The following is a 15,453-nucleotide window of genomic DNA, read 5'->3' on the forward strand; positions in this document are numbered from 1 at the left end:
CACAGACAGCCATAGAAACACAGAGATGCGGGTGTACACAGACACATGTATGTGTCACACCCACATCCACTGGTGCATGTGGCATAGTCTGGGTATTGGAACCACAGCTTGCAACAGAAAGCATTTTTCACAATATTTCTTGTCTCTTTACAATCTAATTCATAGTTCTTTGGGGCGTACACTCATCAATTCCCAAAAGAATGAAGTGAAACATTGTTTTCCTACTCATATTCATGGGTTTCTGCTGCCTGGTAATCTGTGTTTTGCTTTTTTTTTTTAAGTGCAATACATTAGCCTTTATTTCACCAGATAACTTCAAAACCCAAAAGTAATGAGCTTTCTGGAGTCCTTTTAACATAATTTTTGTATATCTTATATAGCACCTATTGGCATTTTTACAATGAAAAGAAAGATAAAGAGAGAAGCACACACACACAGACACACAGACACACACACACAGACACACACACACACACACACACACACACACACACACACACAGAGCCCTCAAAATGACCAAAAAGACCTTCTTGTGGTCTTGGTTCAACCTCTTGGCATATCCTTGACCGAGTATATAATTTTTATGACTTTGGGTCTCATCACTGAGGAATGTGAGGGCAACACTAGGCTATCACTAAGGTACCATCCCAAATTGAGACCTCGGAACACTCATTCAGTAACCATCACATGCCTACAGTGTCCCCGTGTGTTTTGTGGCCTACATGATTTAGGACAATGGAAAAACAAAAAACAAAAAGCCACCCTGCCACCCACCTGCCTTGCCCAGATTATGTGTTCGGAAGAGCAGCAGCCTGCACTCGACATCTCTCCTCCAAGTAGAGAACGAATGAAGGGATAGTCCTGGGTTAACCTCAGAGGAAATTAACTGAGATAAGAAACATGCCAAGAGGTCTGGTGTTTGCCCCGCTCCCTAACTGGCACACTCGAAGGTCAGAGGAAACCTCATTGTCTAAAAGAAAGCATTCAACATGGGGCCAGTTTGGCTCCAGCAGGTGCTGTGCCCATCCTGAATACAGAATAGAGCTCCCAGTGGACTGATCACACCAGGAGGTAGCCAAAGGCACCAGGAGGCTGGCACAGTGGGATGTTACTGTCTTCAACACTTCACCCATGCATGGTGGTGAGTAGGGAAGGTTCTCAAATGAAAATGAAGTGTTTCATTTCGAAAGCTGCAATTTCAGTGGTGCCCGCCCAGCCCCCTCCACCCCCCACACCCAAGACAGTAATTGACTGAAATAAGTGTCAGCTTGAAGACAGGCTCACTCTGAAAGTCCTAAGTAGTAAAAATGAAACCTCAACTGAGTTTCAAGGGATGCTGAGGCAGTCCAGTGTAAGCGGAACCCCTCCTAGCACTGCCATGCTCTTGAGCAGTGCCACAAGGAGGCTCTCATTGCACACACAGATGCTGGTTCGCCTTGCTCTTGGCAACAAGACCTTTTGCTTTCCTGGCTTGTGAATGGAAGGGATTGAAACTTACAGCTTTATGACTTGTCTGTGAGACAGAAACATTCGAGGAAAGGAAGGATGCCCAAAGGGTCCTTCATCTTGGGCAATTGACTTACACAGCTCCGCTATTTGAAATTGAGGGTCTAAGTTTAATGGAGAAGGGACATCTGTCTTGGAGTGTGTGTTATGTGTTATATAAATCATGTAGTTGCATTTGGTCAAAGGGCACCATAGACACCAGATGCATCTCTTCGAACTAAGCATGTTATGGTATCTGATCTAGGAGATTAAATATGTACACAGACAGACTTTTACATACATGCTCTGCTCCAAAAACACTGAGACATCTGTAATCCTTTATTTTTACCAAATCCATATACACATGTCAGGCAGAGGTGCATAAGCATGCACTTGGAGATGGAAAATATGTGTGTACAATTGAATATGCAAATAATTTGCATTGAGGATGGCATTCTCTGTCCGTACGGTTATTGGAATTCTCTTGCTATTTATCTGATAATTGTGAACCAACCTGAAAAAGAGTAAAAGTAGAAGGAATGAGAGAGAAAATAATAACAACAGCAATTTCCAGAAGCTCCTTGTGGGAGACAAGTCTAAGTCATACTGGTAGGGAGGCCCCATGATATCCTTAAATTTTAAAATTTCAGTGGCAGCAGGCAATAACAAAGAACCCAATAGCTTCCCCTCACCGTTTCAGAACAAGGCAGGCAGGCCAACCAAATGGGCTACAAGCATGGGAGACAGGAGGCAGAGCAATTCTTTTCTGGCCCCTGGATGTGTGTTAGCTGATTTTTTCAGAAAAGAATATTGGCTTGTTAGGCTGCTTTTTCTCTTAAATTGACTATTACAAAAATCTTGAGGAAAACACTGTACTCAACGGCTCCGGATGACTCAGCACTCCTTCTTAAGCCTAAAGTCATGTCTCTAATGCCGCTTTTGTCTGGAGAGGCAACAGCGTGGCTCTGCCAACAGCGCCCAGTCTCGGGGTCCAGTAGCTCTTTGGCTGGCATTGGCCATTGTGCTGTGAAGACAAATGGTAGCTGTTGCTTACCCACATTAGTTCTTAAGACGCAGGGGTCCTTCTCACCCCCAGGTGGGAGCCTTTGTATACTGTTTCAGTGGGGGAAATACTCCAGTATCATCCAAAGAACTGGAAAACAGAAGAAACACAAACCCCTGGTGTGTGTGCGCGCGCACACACACACACACACACACACACACATTCACTTTAAGTAGCAACAATCCATACCAAGCAACCTTCCATACTAATTCTTGCTGTTCACAGTACGTTATCCTGATGAAATCCTTGCCATCCCTGATCCTGCAATGAAAACCTCTTTCTTAATCAACTTTCACACACACACTCCCTGTCCAGTAGATATTTCCTTCCTTGTCTTTGTTTGGTCATTTCTGGCTGAGTGTTGTGTCTTTTCTCCTGTCAGAATACCTTAGGCCCAAGTCCTAGCAAAGCACTGGGCAGGAGCCTATTAATAATCTGTTCTGGTTTTCCACATTTTTAATAAATTAAGATTGTGACCAGAGAAGGAGAGAGTCTCCTGTAAAGCAGCACAGCACAGAGGCAGCTTTGGAATTTGAGGCTCTTGCTTCTGCCATACAGCAGTGCTCTTTTCCTGTTGGAGCAGCTGGACACTGCCTTCACCAGCCAGCCAGACATTCTATCTGCTGCTGAATAGCCTGTGGGGTTCCCAGTGACATGGTACCTCAAGACTAGGCAGAACAAAAGCCAGGACTTTCCTGAGCCCAGAATTGTAGCAGCATGGGACCGAGTGAGTGAAAAGGCTACCCTTGGGTGAAGAGTTGTTTCCTTTGACACTGTGCACAGCAGCCCCGTGCAGTGCCATTGAGAGCCCTTACAACATGGGGACAGATGGCAGATTCTTAGCCCAGCCAAGGATTCTGATTCTGAGGCTACCAGCCCTCTTTCCATCTTGTCCAGCTTGTGTCTCCCAGAGTCCCATGCCTGGAAGCCAGTCCCGGCTCTAGGCCCCATATGACCAATCTATGCAGAGGCTCGTCTACTGCCTCTCCACACAGTGTTTTCCTCTATGCATGGCTATTTCTCTGAGGGTACCTCATTTTAGGGGTTTCTCAAGTAGCCTGCCCCATCTCCTTCCCTACACACACACACACACACACAGAGAGAGAGAGAGAGAGAGAGAGAGAGAGAGAGAGAGAGAGAGAGAGAGCGCAATTTTTAAAAGTCTTATCACAAAAGAAAAAAATAGTTATGCGAGGGCACAAAGGGACCCTGTGAGGGCACAACGGGACCCTGTGAGGTACCCATGTGAAACATGGACCGAGCCTTGTTTTCCGAAGGGGGCCCTATTTATGGAGATCTCATTGACAATCACAACTGAGAAGAGGAAGTAGGAGCAAGCAGATGAAGGATGTCCTTAGCAACTGCAATCACTTCGTATTGTGTAAACCAAGGCCATGATTAGATTCTTGGACACCCATTCGAGCCAGCCCTCTGAGAGCAGTGGATTCATATAACTCCAAGATCAGAACAGTCTGTGCAAGTGTCCCTGAGGTCAGAAAAATGGCCCGAGGAAGGTTTTTGTCACCAATGAAGGACGAGCATCCTTCCTGCTTGACGGCCAGAGAGAATGATGTTTGAACCAAAATAAAGGAAAATCCTACTTCCCACAAAGCTGATATAAACCACCAGCCTGGGACCCATAGAATAAAGTGGAGCCAGCCAGTCCCAGAAAGTGTAACTCAACACTTTATAAATCACACAGAGGCCTAAAGAGGGCAGATATTTCTCAATCATACCTTTCACCAAACAATAACAATGAGATTAGATTGTACCTGAAAGAAAGTTTCCTGGACAAAGGGCAGAGATTCTTCTCCCCTAGGGACACAATGGACATAATTTGTCATGGCAGTGAGGCAGCAGAAAGAATTTTAGAGCTTGTAAGCAAGTCACTTGCACCTTTAGAGCCTTGAAGTATTTTATTAATATGCCTTTACTGGGTTCCTGGGAACATGAAGGGAGAGGTGTGTGCATTTACACACATGCATGAAAGTGTCTAGAGAGAAAGCCAGCACCCACAGCATCACTGTAACCATATCCTGTTGGTCTGGGTACCCCTCATGCAGATGAGGAGATTTGGGTACCTAGACACCCTTCATGTCAACTTTAGCAGCTTTCTGGGATATAACACCATTACTTTTGCTTACAGTTACAAGGTCATGCCTGCCCTAACAGCTCCTCCAAGACTCAGCCTCCCTCACCACAGGAGGCTAATTCAGACACAGCCACCCATATTTACAAAGTGCTAATGGATCCCCCTGGGTCAGTCTTAGAACCTGGTGTGCCCAACTACTTACTTCCCACTATGACTAAGCCACCAAAGCCAGCAGGAGGCATGAGTGTTTGCTGTGTCTAGGTTCTACTTGCCAAAGGTTTGTTTCTTAGGTTACTCAACCCTGCAGGAAATAATGTTTCTACTGCAGGGCCCTGAAATCCTTCTGATCCTACAAGGAACAGATGATTAGAGAACATTACATTTCAAGATTCTTGCTCTGCTGTCCTGGTAAGGGAAGAGCTGGAGGCAAAAGCATGCACGACGGATAATGTCAACCTTTAATTATGATTATGTAGGAGAAGGGGGGCGGTTACACTCAAGCAGGCGATGTCTCCTTCTCACAGTTTCATTTTGTTAATAACCCAACTTCCAGAGAGCTATAAACCCCTTAGTGGATCCGTTTTTCATTTTGACAGTGGCTAGGGTGCTGAGGAATATTTCTATAGCATGAAATATTTCTTCAGCTGTGTTAACCATCCTAACAAGAGAGGGAAGGGCCTAAGCTGGAAAACGTTCTGATCTTCTTGGAAACCTCCCAGTGGTACATTTGTCTCAACCAAGATTGAAACTCACCCATGAACACTCTTTGGGGTCCCTTTCTAATATTGTCCCATGTCACTTGACCCTTGGCTCCCTAAGAATAAACACTGGTCCTATAGAGGAGATTGCTTCACAGCTGCCTGCGGCCTGGAAGCCACTGGTGAAATTTATTGGGAGAACCTATATAGTATTTTCTCCATGCAAGACTAGGCCAGTGGCCGAGGCTACAAATGCTGTAGCAATCTTCAGCTCAAATTTGATGGACAATGATGTGGGGTCCTATATGTTCATGGATAGAAATAGGATGACATGGAGAGAAGTGACCTGGATATCACTGTGCATACCAGTGTCCATTAACCACAGATCTCAGAACTAGTGTCCCCATGCTAATTCTGATCTCATTAGAGAGTGGGAAAAAAACTATCCTGAGTCTCTCTCAGGCCTCTGGCTCCATGGGCTCAGGCAGCAAGAAAAGTGGCCAACAGACAGGCTCATACGCTCCCCAGGAAGCACTGTCCACTTCAAAGGGCATGCTTTTTTCCCAGGACTCAAATGTATATTTTTAAAGGAGCTTCAAGAGGACAAGTTCATTTTTAGTTCATTTGTAATTATTTCAGTTTTCATACAAGTCTATATTGTGTATGGGGCATATCCTCCTATGACCCACCATCCTGTTTCTCCCCTCCCTGATCCTTTTAGCCCCCTTTTTTTGCTAGAAAGTTTCCCTTATGCTTTCATTTCATATATTATTTTTGCAGCTATATAATCACATTCATGATTTTATGTATCCATACAAAATCTAGAACCATAAACAAGAGAAAACATAATTTTGTCTCCCTAAGGCCTTAATTTCCTTAGGTTCTATTTTCCTGAAAGTGACTTAACTTCATTCTTATGACTAAAAATTTTCCATTATATAATAAGGCACATTTTTCCATCCATTCCTCTCTTGTTAGACACTGAGGTGGATGCCGTAATTTAGTTATTCTGAATGATGCTATAATACAAAAGGCCAAGTTCTGGGAAGGGAAAAAACTGATATGTTACCAAGATACAGAACTGCCTTAATGTGAACACATTTCGAGACCGAGGAAGAATAAAACAAGACATAATCACCTCTCTTAAAAAGTCTAAGAAAGAGCAACGGAAAGATTATACATGAATGGCCCAAGAAAGCAGCCGCACTATTGGTGACAGCACCCTGCATGGCTGTGGACAATGAGTTGTCGAGTAAAGGTATAAGGAAGCTGACTACATGATGCAGCTAATAGAAGCTCCAAGCCTGTATTAATGGAAGTCTAGTGCCTCACAGGAGAAGAGTGAAAGAGCTTCCCACTGTACTCAGGTGAAGGGCAGATGTGTCCATTAGAATTGGAGGGGTTTAGTTTGGTTTAGTTTGGTTTCAAGCACCATGTTTTAAGTAATACGCACCAGCTCACGTAGAAGGTCCTCAGAGGAGCAGGGACAGGCTAACAATGGATCACAGACCTGAGATTGAGAGTGACAGGACTGTATCCATCTCAGTGGCATGAAGCCCAGCACATGTGTGAGGCTTAGGTTTATTGTTGCCTAGGGGATGGGTCCTGAAGAAACGACTGAGACCCAGCAGCTGAGCTGACTCCCAGAACCATCACACTCAGATTGTAACGTTGTAAGTCCTCTGGTAGATCTGGCTCTCTTGAGTGTGGCACCAGTGCACGTTGTAGAAGGATGGTTATAGGGAAATTGATATTAAACCGAAGGTTGACCTTGGCCAGCTTGAAGTTCAGGGTTTGTTTGGTGGTTTTTGTTTTTTGTTTTTTTCCCTATGCCCACTTGTTTCAGATGACAGACGCAAATGTCCAGTTTTTCCTGTGCGTAAGCAACTCATATCTGAAAATAGGCAAACTGAGTTTTAAGGTATCTCTGACAAGGAAGTATCTTTCTAAGTTTACTTAGAAAAAAACTTTAACAATTTAATTACACACTCTAAACTTTCCCTCAGAGAATGGGTGGCATTCTCTGAGCATGCTCATTATTGTCCAAACCCAGACCAAGAGGTGAATCCTTAGGATTTGCTTTTGAGGTCACTGAACTTCTGATACATAGAAACCATTAAGACCAGAAAATGGTAATTGTTCCTAATTTAAAAAAAAAAATAACTTACAAATAAGAGCAAGACAGTAAATGCTACTGAGCATAAGTGCGTGAGTCACCCCAGCAGCCTCTTTTTCTGGTCCCCAAAGCACTCTTTGGTCTATGGAGAGATGTCAAGGAACACCTGTTTACTTGAGGAGATAAGTTATCAGCTGGCGCCAAGCCTCCTGCTCACCTTCCATGGTCCACTGAGCTGATGACACCCTTGCTCTGTGCTCCAGGGCAGAGCATCTTGTTACTCCATCAATAGTTGAAGTGAAGCCACCTCCACTACCTGCACTTTTAATGACTTGGCTATTTTAAACTATTTTACGGTTATATTTATGGAATCCGATGGGTATCGGGGAAGCCATTTATAAGGCTCCAGGAAGGATTAATGGAACCCAGATTGTTTATCTTTCCATTAGCGGAATCTATAAAGCTGAAAAGAAGGATTCTGAGATAAGAGGGGTTTAACTGGGAGCCTATAAAAGCAAACCCACCAACTTGTCTATCTGTATGCTAGCACAGAGGAGGGAAAGGAAGGGAGCATATAGCTCCAAGCAATCCCACACTGGCAGGCTACAGAAGCAGCAGATTGCTGTCTTCTCTGCCCTGGTGTGAAAAATGCTCCCAAGGTATGGAGGAGGGGCTAGTGCTCCATTGCTCTTAAGGATAGCCAGTTGGTGATGGGTGCTCATCACACATTCTTGTCCTTCCCCAAGACAGGACAATTGTGCAGCTTGTGTGGCAGTCAGTGGTCATTTTTAATAGCTCTATGACTTGTCCACTAATCATTAAAATGTATAAAGTTCAGTGAAATCCCAGGAAAAAGAATGGATCCACACTTCAACTTTAAAATGTTATAAGATGCATGTGGACTTCCCATTTCAGACTTAAGCATGAAACCAGTTACGATTCCCTACAATGGTGGAAGGCTCTGGGATATTCTCTCTGTCGCTTTCTCCCCCGCTGTCCCCCTCCCTCCCCCCTCCTCTCTCTCTCTCTCTCTCTCTCTCTCTCTCTCTCTCTCTCTCTCATACACACACACACACACACACACACACACACACACACACACACACGCAAACTACAGTTGGTTTTCTATTTTGGTTTTGGTTTTACAGACAGGGTCTTGCTACATAGCTCCAGCTGGGCCTCAAATTCACAGAGATCCACCTGCCTCTGCTTCCCAAGGATTAAAGGAACCTTTGTGTTATTTTGTGTACTTTGCGTTATTTTGTTTAAAAAACAAAAACTCTAGACTATAGCCTTAGGAAACATCATGTTAACTAAACAACCAGATGATGCTGGGAAAACACAGCTGTACTACTATCAGGGAGGATATAATGACAAGCAACGTGATAATCGTTAGCTTGAAGCATCATCAGACACCTGGTACACATGGTCTAAGTATTTCCATGCACAGTCCTTTTGGGAAAGATGTCATTATTTCCACCTTGAAAATAAATGTAACACCGACCCCTGATTGACATGTGTCATTTCTTCTGAGATGTTTCATTCTTTGCTTTCTGGTTCATCTTTACATTTTGAGACTTAATCATTCCCAGATTAAATGATTTTGCAGAGGCAGAGTCTTCTGTGCTTCTGTGGGTGATAAAAATTCATTGTTTTCCAAACATTTTATTCGTATGTCCTGAGAAAGTGTAAGGTGCCCACAAATATAGAAGTTAGGAAAATGATGATACTAAACAGATACAACCTGAAATCCGAGCGCTTTTGTTGAGCCCACAGGTGGATGTGCTTTCTAGTTCATTGAAAAGGGAAAAGGGAAGGAGTCAGACCCAACTCAGACACAAACCTAACATGGTTCTCGTCTTCTGCCCACCTAAGGTTAGCTATGAAAACTGAAGCTTTCACAGTTTTATCTGGAGCAAAAGGTAGGGTAAAAGAAACGTGGGCAATGAAGAGTAAAAGGACAAAAAAAGAAACAAACAGGGACATTTCCTAAATGCACAGACAGTGTTCATTTTTGTTTTTAAGTGACAGGCAGTAAGTGTGCATGGTTGTAATACAATGCAACATGTTGATATGTGTGCCCTGCGTTGAAGTGGTGACTTGGGAGGATTCCAAAGAGCTGCTGTTGGTTGACCAAAGCTGCCACAATCACTTGTCATGAATTAGATGCTTAAATAGAAGAAACTTATTCTCTGTGCATCAAGCTGTGAGTAGGTTTGGTTTCTCCCAAACAGTTTCTTGGCCTGCACATACCTATGTATTTGCAATAAGCTCTCAATGTATGGCCTAGGTGGACTCAAACTCTAGCTGCTGCCTTTGCCTCTCCAATGCTGGACAACAGGCCTGTGCCACCATGCCCAGTGCCAAACTCTCTCTGATGCATCATCTCACATTACTGCTCAAAGACACTATCTTGAAGTAAAATCATGTTCTAAAGTTTGATGGGTAGGGCTTCAAAGCATTGATTTGGAGGGAGGAGTATAGCGTAGCCCCAGATGCCTTTATCCAAAAAAGTATTTTATGCTCTCAGACCAGGCTATTAAAAATGTCTTCTCACTCCTATAACATGAACCTGGGAGGTCAGCAATGCATTTTTCACTTACAGAACTTTCTATCAATTCACTTGACCCAAGTGATTCTATGCATTCGTTAGAGCAGTCGCCTGGTAGCTTACTGGCTACCGCCCAAGGCATCAAAGACAAGGCTGCAGTTTTCTACAATCAAACGATGCATGCAATAATTGTAACAGTGTGATCACAGAAGAGCAATCCATTGCTTCTTCTTTATTCATGTATAGCCAGGAGCAAACCTAGGCATGCCACTTCATTGTTTCTGGAGAAGCATGGACATGCTGAAGACCATGGTTCTCAACCTTCCTAATGCTGTGACCCTTTAATGTTCCTCAAATTGTGGCGACCCACCAGCCATAAACATTTTTCATTACTACTTTATAACTGTAAGTTTGCTACTGTTATCATTGTAATGGAAATATCCAAAATGCAAGATATCTGATATGTCGCCCCAAAGGAGTCATACTCAAAGATTCAGAACCACTGGGTTAAGGAGTTTTCCGTGCTTTATTTCACCCCATATGGCTTCACCCTGGACTGTGTCAGAAAGAGCACAGCTGTTTGCTTGGTACTGGCATCCTCAGATCATACAGTCATCTATAGAGCTTCTAGGCCTGCCTGCGGCCAGCCACATTAGTTGGAACAAAGTAAAACAAATTCTGATTGGTACTGGAGAAAGTAAACAAAAGGAGAAGTTCGTTTAAAAATTATCATCATAAAACACATGAATATGTATTTTTATCACTTTGAGAAAAGCAACATTCACTATCATAATTTGAAACACATGAATGAGAGTTATTTTATTTTTTTATAATTTATTCACTTTATATCCCAATTATAGCCCCCTTACTCATCTCTACTTGGTCTCACCTTCCATCCCTCTTCCCCATATGGCCCTCCCCTAGTCCTCAGAGAGAGGGATACCTTCTCCTCTACCATCTTACCCCAGCCTACGAAGTCTTATCACAACTGCCTGCATCCTCTTCATCTGTGGCCTGTTAAAGCACCCTGCCAGGGGGAAGTGACCAAAGAGTAAGCAACAGAGTCCGTGGCAGGAACAGTCCCTACTCCCCTTACTATGGAGACTGAGGTGCCTATCTGCTACACCTGAGCAGGGGTCCTATGTCTCTTGATTCATGGTGCTTGCTTGGCCCCTCTGGTCTTCTTGTGGAGCTCCTGTCCCCTGCAGGTCCTCCTATTCCCCTACTCTTCCATAGATCCCCTGCCCTCTGCCCACAGTTTGCTGTGAGACTCGGCTTCTGCTTCGATCAGGTGGAGTCTTTAAGAAGACCTCTATGGTAGGCTCCTGTCCTTTCCCTCTCTTCAACAGCTTCCAGTGTCTATTCTATTTGCCTTTCTGAATGAGAATTAAGCATCCTCCCTAGGGTCCTCCTTGTTACTTAGCTTCTTTAAGTCTGTGAATTTTAGTATGGTTATCCTCTATTATGTGGCTAATATCTGATTCTAAGTGAGTATATACCATGCATGTCCTTCTGACTCTGGGTTACCTCACTCAGGATGATCTTTTCCATCTCTACCTATTTGCCTGCAAGTTTCATGATATCCTTGGTTTTGATAGCTGTATAGTATTCCATTGTGTAGATGTACCACAGTTTCTTTATCTGTTCTTCAGTTGAGGAACATCTAGGTTGTTTTCAGATTCTGACTATTATGAATAGTGCTGCTATGAACATAGCTGTGCAAATGTTCGTGTTGTTTGGTGGGGCATCTTTGGGGTATATGCCCAGGAGTAGTACGGCTGGGTCTTGAGGTAGAGCGGTTCCCAATTTCCTGAGAATGTGCCAGATGGAGTTCCAAACTGGTTGTACAAGTTTGTACCCCCATCAGCAATGGAGTAGTGTTCCCTTTTCTCCACATCCTTGCCGGCATGTGCTGTCACTTGAGTTTTTGATCTTAGTCATTTCGATAGGTGTAAGACGGAATCTCAGAGCTGTTTTGATTTGCATTTTCCTGATGGCTAAGGAAGTTGAGCATTTCTTTAGGTGCTTCTCGGCCATTCAGTATTCTTCCTACATTTCTATGTGTTCAAGTGTGATTTAGCTGGAGAAATTATGACCGACATGCATATATTATGTGATGACATTGTGATGTAAAGTCAGTAGCAATCTATTCATGCATTCCCTCTGTTAATGTGCACATCGTGATCTAAGAGATGGAGATGGCACCAAATGCTAGAGAGACAAATGCATAAAAGGCTGACAGCCAACTGGAGAAGAGAAAACACCAAACAAGCCCAGTTGTGGATAAAGCAGCAGCTTTGAATGTTGAACATGCAGTTAGATCACAAAGAAGGTTTATTCAAGCCCAGATGTCTTGTTCACACTCTATGAGATTGAGATTTTGCATTTCTAGCAAGTTCCCCAGTGCTTTCTTTTGCTAGGGAAACACACTGAGAGCCTTTCATCCAGAATCTTAAGTACATGGAGCCATGGAAGCTCCAAGGAGGGATGAGAGGCATTTCCAAAGATGAGTGGAGAAGGAGAAGGAAGGAGGGACAGGAATAGGAAAGACACTTTTAGCTCTAAAGCTGAAGAAAGTACAGATAAAATACTATTTGACTAAGACAAAGTTTGAAATCCTTTAGCTAAAGGAGGTGAATCCAGAGTGGTATAAAAGGCCCACGTTGTGCATAGGGGTCTTGATTGGATACTACCCTGTTGGAGTCACACAACCATCAATCTCCAATTAGACCTTAATCTGAACAAGAAGAACAACAGTAGAACTTTGTCCAAACTTCCAGAGATACTTTTCTCTCAGCTTTCCGACTTTTGGCAAGAAATCTTATTCACCAGTATGATGACAAATCCTCTGGGAGGTGATGTGTGCAGCACATGGGAAGGGGGTATTGATTGCATATGGGTTTTTTGTCCCTGTAAGGTGGTCCCTGCATATTATGTCAAATAGTTGGCTCATGATGACTGACTTTTAGAAAGCTCCAAGCTTCATTGACCTCACATAGCCTCCTGTCCCTCAGTGGACTGTGACAATGGCCTCAGAAGAGATACAGGGAATGGAAGAAGACCCTTCTGGCAGGTCTTAACAAAATGTGCTTTGTTCTTTTCTAGGGGAAGATGATGATGATGATGAATGTGGGGAAGAGAAGCTACCCTCCTGTTTTGATTACGTGATGCACTTTCTCACGGTGTTCTGGAAGGTTCTGTTTGCCTTCGTCCCACCTACAGAATACTGGAATGGCTGGGCCTGCTTCATTGTCTCCATCCTCATGATAGGCCTACTGACAGCCTTCATTGGAGATCTGGCTTCCCACTTTGGCTGCACCATTGGTCTGAAGGATTCCGTGACTGCAGTTGTGTTTGTCGCTCTTGGAACCTCCGTGCCAGGTAAAGGTTGATTCATATGTAATTCTCCAAAAAAAAAAAAAAAAAAAAAAAAAAAAGGCCAGTTACTCTTGGGCATGGGGCATGCCCTGGAGTGTGGGTAATACACTTAGTGACACTTCATTGGAAAAAACTGGTTTTCTCTCTCTTATCAATTACAAATAGCTACTTGGTTGGGGAGTGGGGAGGTTTGCTGTCACAGTCTCTGTGAGTTCACATGTGTATCAGTACCATTCTCTCTGCAGACTCTGTTCCTTTGAAGTCATCTACCACCACAGGCTCTTCTAATCTTTCTACCTCCTCTTCTACATAGATCCCTGATCAAGACACACATTTAGCACAGAGTGCTCCAAAGTCTCTCATATTTATAAAGAAAAGTTTGTGGCTTTGTGAGTGAGATAGCTCATCATACCAGCAGGTACCAAGAGCTCATTTAAAAATGTGCTGGCTGGGGACTGGGATGCGGTGCTACACATATGGTCTTGACTCTTCCTAGTGCATTAAATTTACACCTGTGAGCAGAGCAGGGCATCCTTTTCTAAGTCACCATTCTGTGTGCAGGAAGAGGCTTCCATAACAGGCTCTTCCAAGCTTGAACTGACAGCTTGAGCCCCAGGTTGGTCTCCAGCCCTCTTCCTTCTCTGCCCATCATTCCGTGGGAACGGTCTTCCCGACTACATCCGATCTGCACACTAGTGCTCGCCAGATGCACAGCAACCGCTACCATCTACTGAGCTGCTGTCACATTGTGGTCACCTTCCCTGCATCCATGCCCGATGTGAAGTTTGCAGCTCCGTGTTGCCATGTCCAAACAGAGGTCTCAATTTCAGCAGCTCAATGGCCTCCGTCCTTCAACCAAACCTGTTCTCTCCAGACTCAACCTTCTCAGAAAGACACTCTCATCATCCACCCAGGAGGCCTTGATTCCTATTTTTCCATCACCTTCAACTCCTGCATGCCTTCTGTTTAAAGTGTAATTACTGGATCCACATAACTGCCCCCTCCTTCCTGTCTTCATGCACACCCTCCAAGCAGAGCAGCCTCCTACGTCTCTCTGCTTCCTCTGGGGGAACTTTTTAAGATGCAAATCAGACCAAGGTGCCGCTGTTCTCACTTAGGATAAACCTCACAAGCATAAATCTTCCTTGCAGACTTATGCGGTCTGACCATCCCCTGGTGCTCCTGTCTGCTCTCTTTGCCTGCTCTTCTTTGTGTTTACCGCCCTGTTTCAGTTCTCCACAACTGAGTCCACTGCTTTCCCCAGGGTTCCGCTGGCTGTATAAGGAAAGCATTTACCCACTAAGGCATCTATCCCACTGAACTCTTGGCTTTGTTCTTGAATCATTATGACCTAACTCTCCCCACTGAAAAGTTCCTTCATGACATCAAAACACCTAGTTGCTTCCATCATACCTTGATTGTGTGTACACACACACACACACACACACACACACACACACACACACACACCCTATACACCCTATATGTGTATATGAGAATGGACAAACCAGTCATTTACTCATTTACACGAATTGGCTCAGATTCTTCCTAACACTGTCCAGAGGCTGATTAAACATTTGTGGCTGTTCAACACGGCAATAACAGATATTTTTATGGTGTGGCTGGTTTCTGAAGAATGCGGCATATCTAAGAAGGTCATTGATGTAAGAAAGACAAGAGGAAGTCAAAAGGCACAGAGGATCTCAGGAGAAAAACACTTTTCCTCATTCATGTGTTCGTGCATTGTGGGGACTGTGCTGAGCTACAAGACAAATCCTTGCCTCTGCTCTTTCTTTTCTCTCCTTTGATTCCTGCTTGTAAGATCCAGAACTCAGACCAGCACTTTTAAATTTGTAGGTATACTGTGTTGTCTCTTCAAGTCCAAAACTATATCCCATTCTACTGTTTCTATGGAAAAGGAAGCCCAAGATTCAAGGAGAAAACATGAGGATGAACACTCGGAGCCAGCCTTTTGAAAATGAATAAAATAAATATCCCCTGATTGGATATTTATCTTAGCTCATAGTAATTTACTTGGATAAATCCCAGCTGTGGGGCCAAGACATTCTG

The 15,453-nt window shown here is 43.8% G+C and overlaps 1 protein-coding gene across 11 annotated transcripts in view; it reads left to right on the plus strand.

Annotated features, from left to right (window-relative positions):
- Positions 1–15,453, plus strand: part of Slc8a1 (solute carrier family 8 member A1) — a 354,337-nt gene that overhangs the window by 319,801 nt on the left and 19,083 nt on the right. For all 11 annotated transcript variants that reach the window (XM_051162630.1, XM_051162869.1, XM_051162794.1 and 8 more), the window contains one exon: positions 13,111–13,386. In XM_051162630.1, coding sequence (XP_051018587.1) covers positions 13,111–13,386 — 276 coding nt within the window. The remainder of the gene's footprint in view (positions 1–13,110; positions 13,387–15,453) is intronic.

Source organism: Acomys russatus, chromosome 1 (genome assembly GCF_903995435.1).
Source record: "Acomys russatus chromosome 1, mAcoRus1.1, whole genome shotgun sequence".
Taxonomy (NCBI): domain Eukaryota; kingdom Metazoa; phylum Chordata; class Mammalia; order Rodentia; family Muridae; genus Acomys; species Acomys russatus.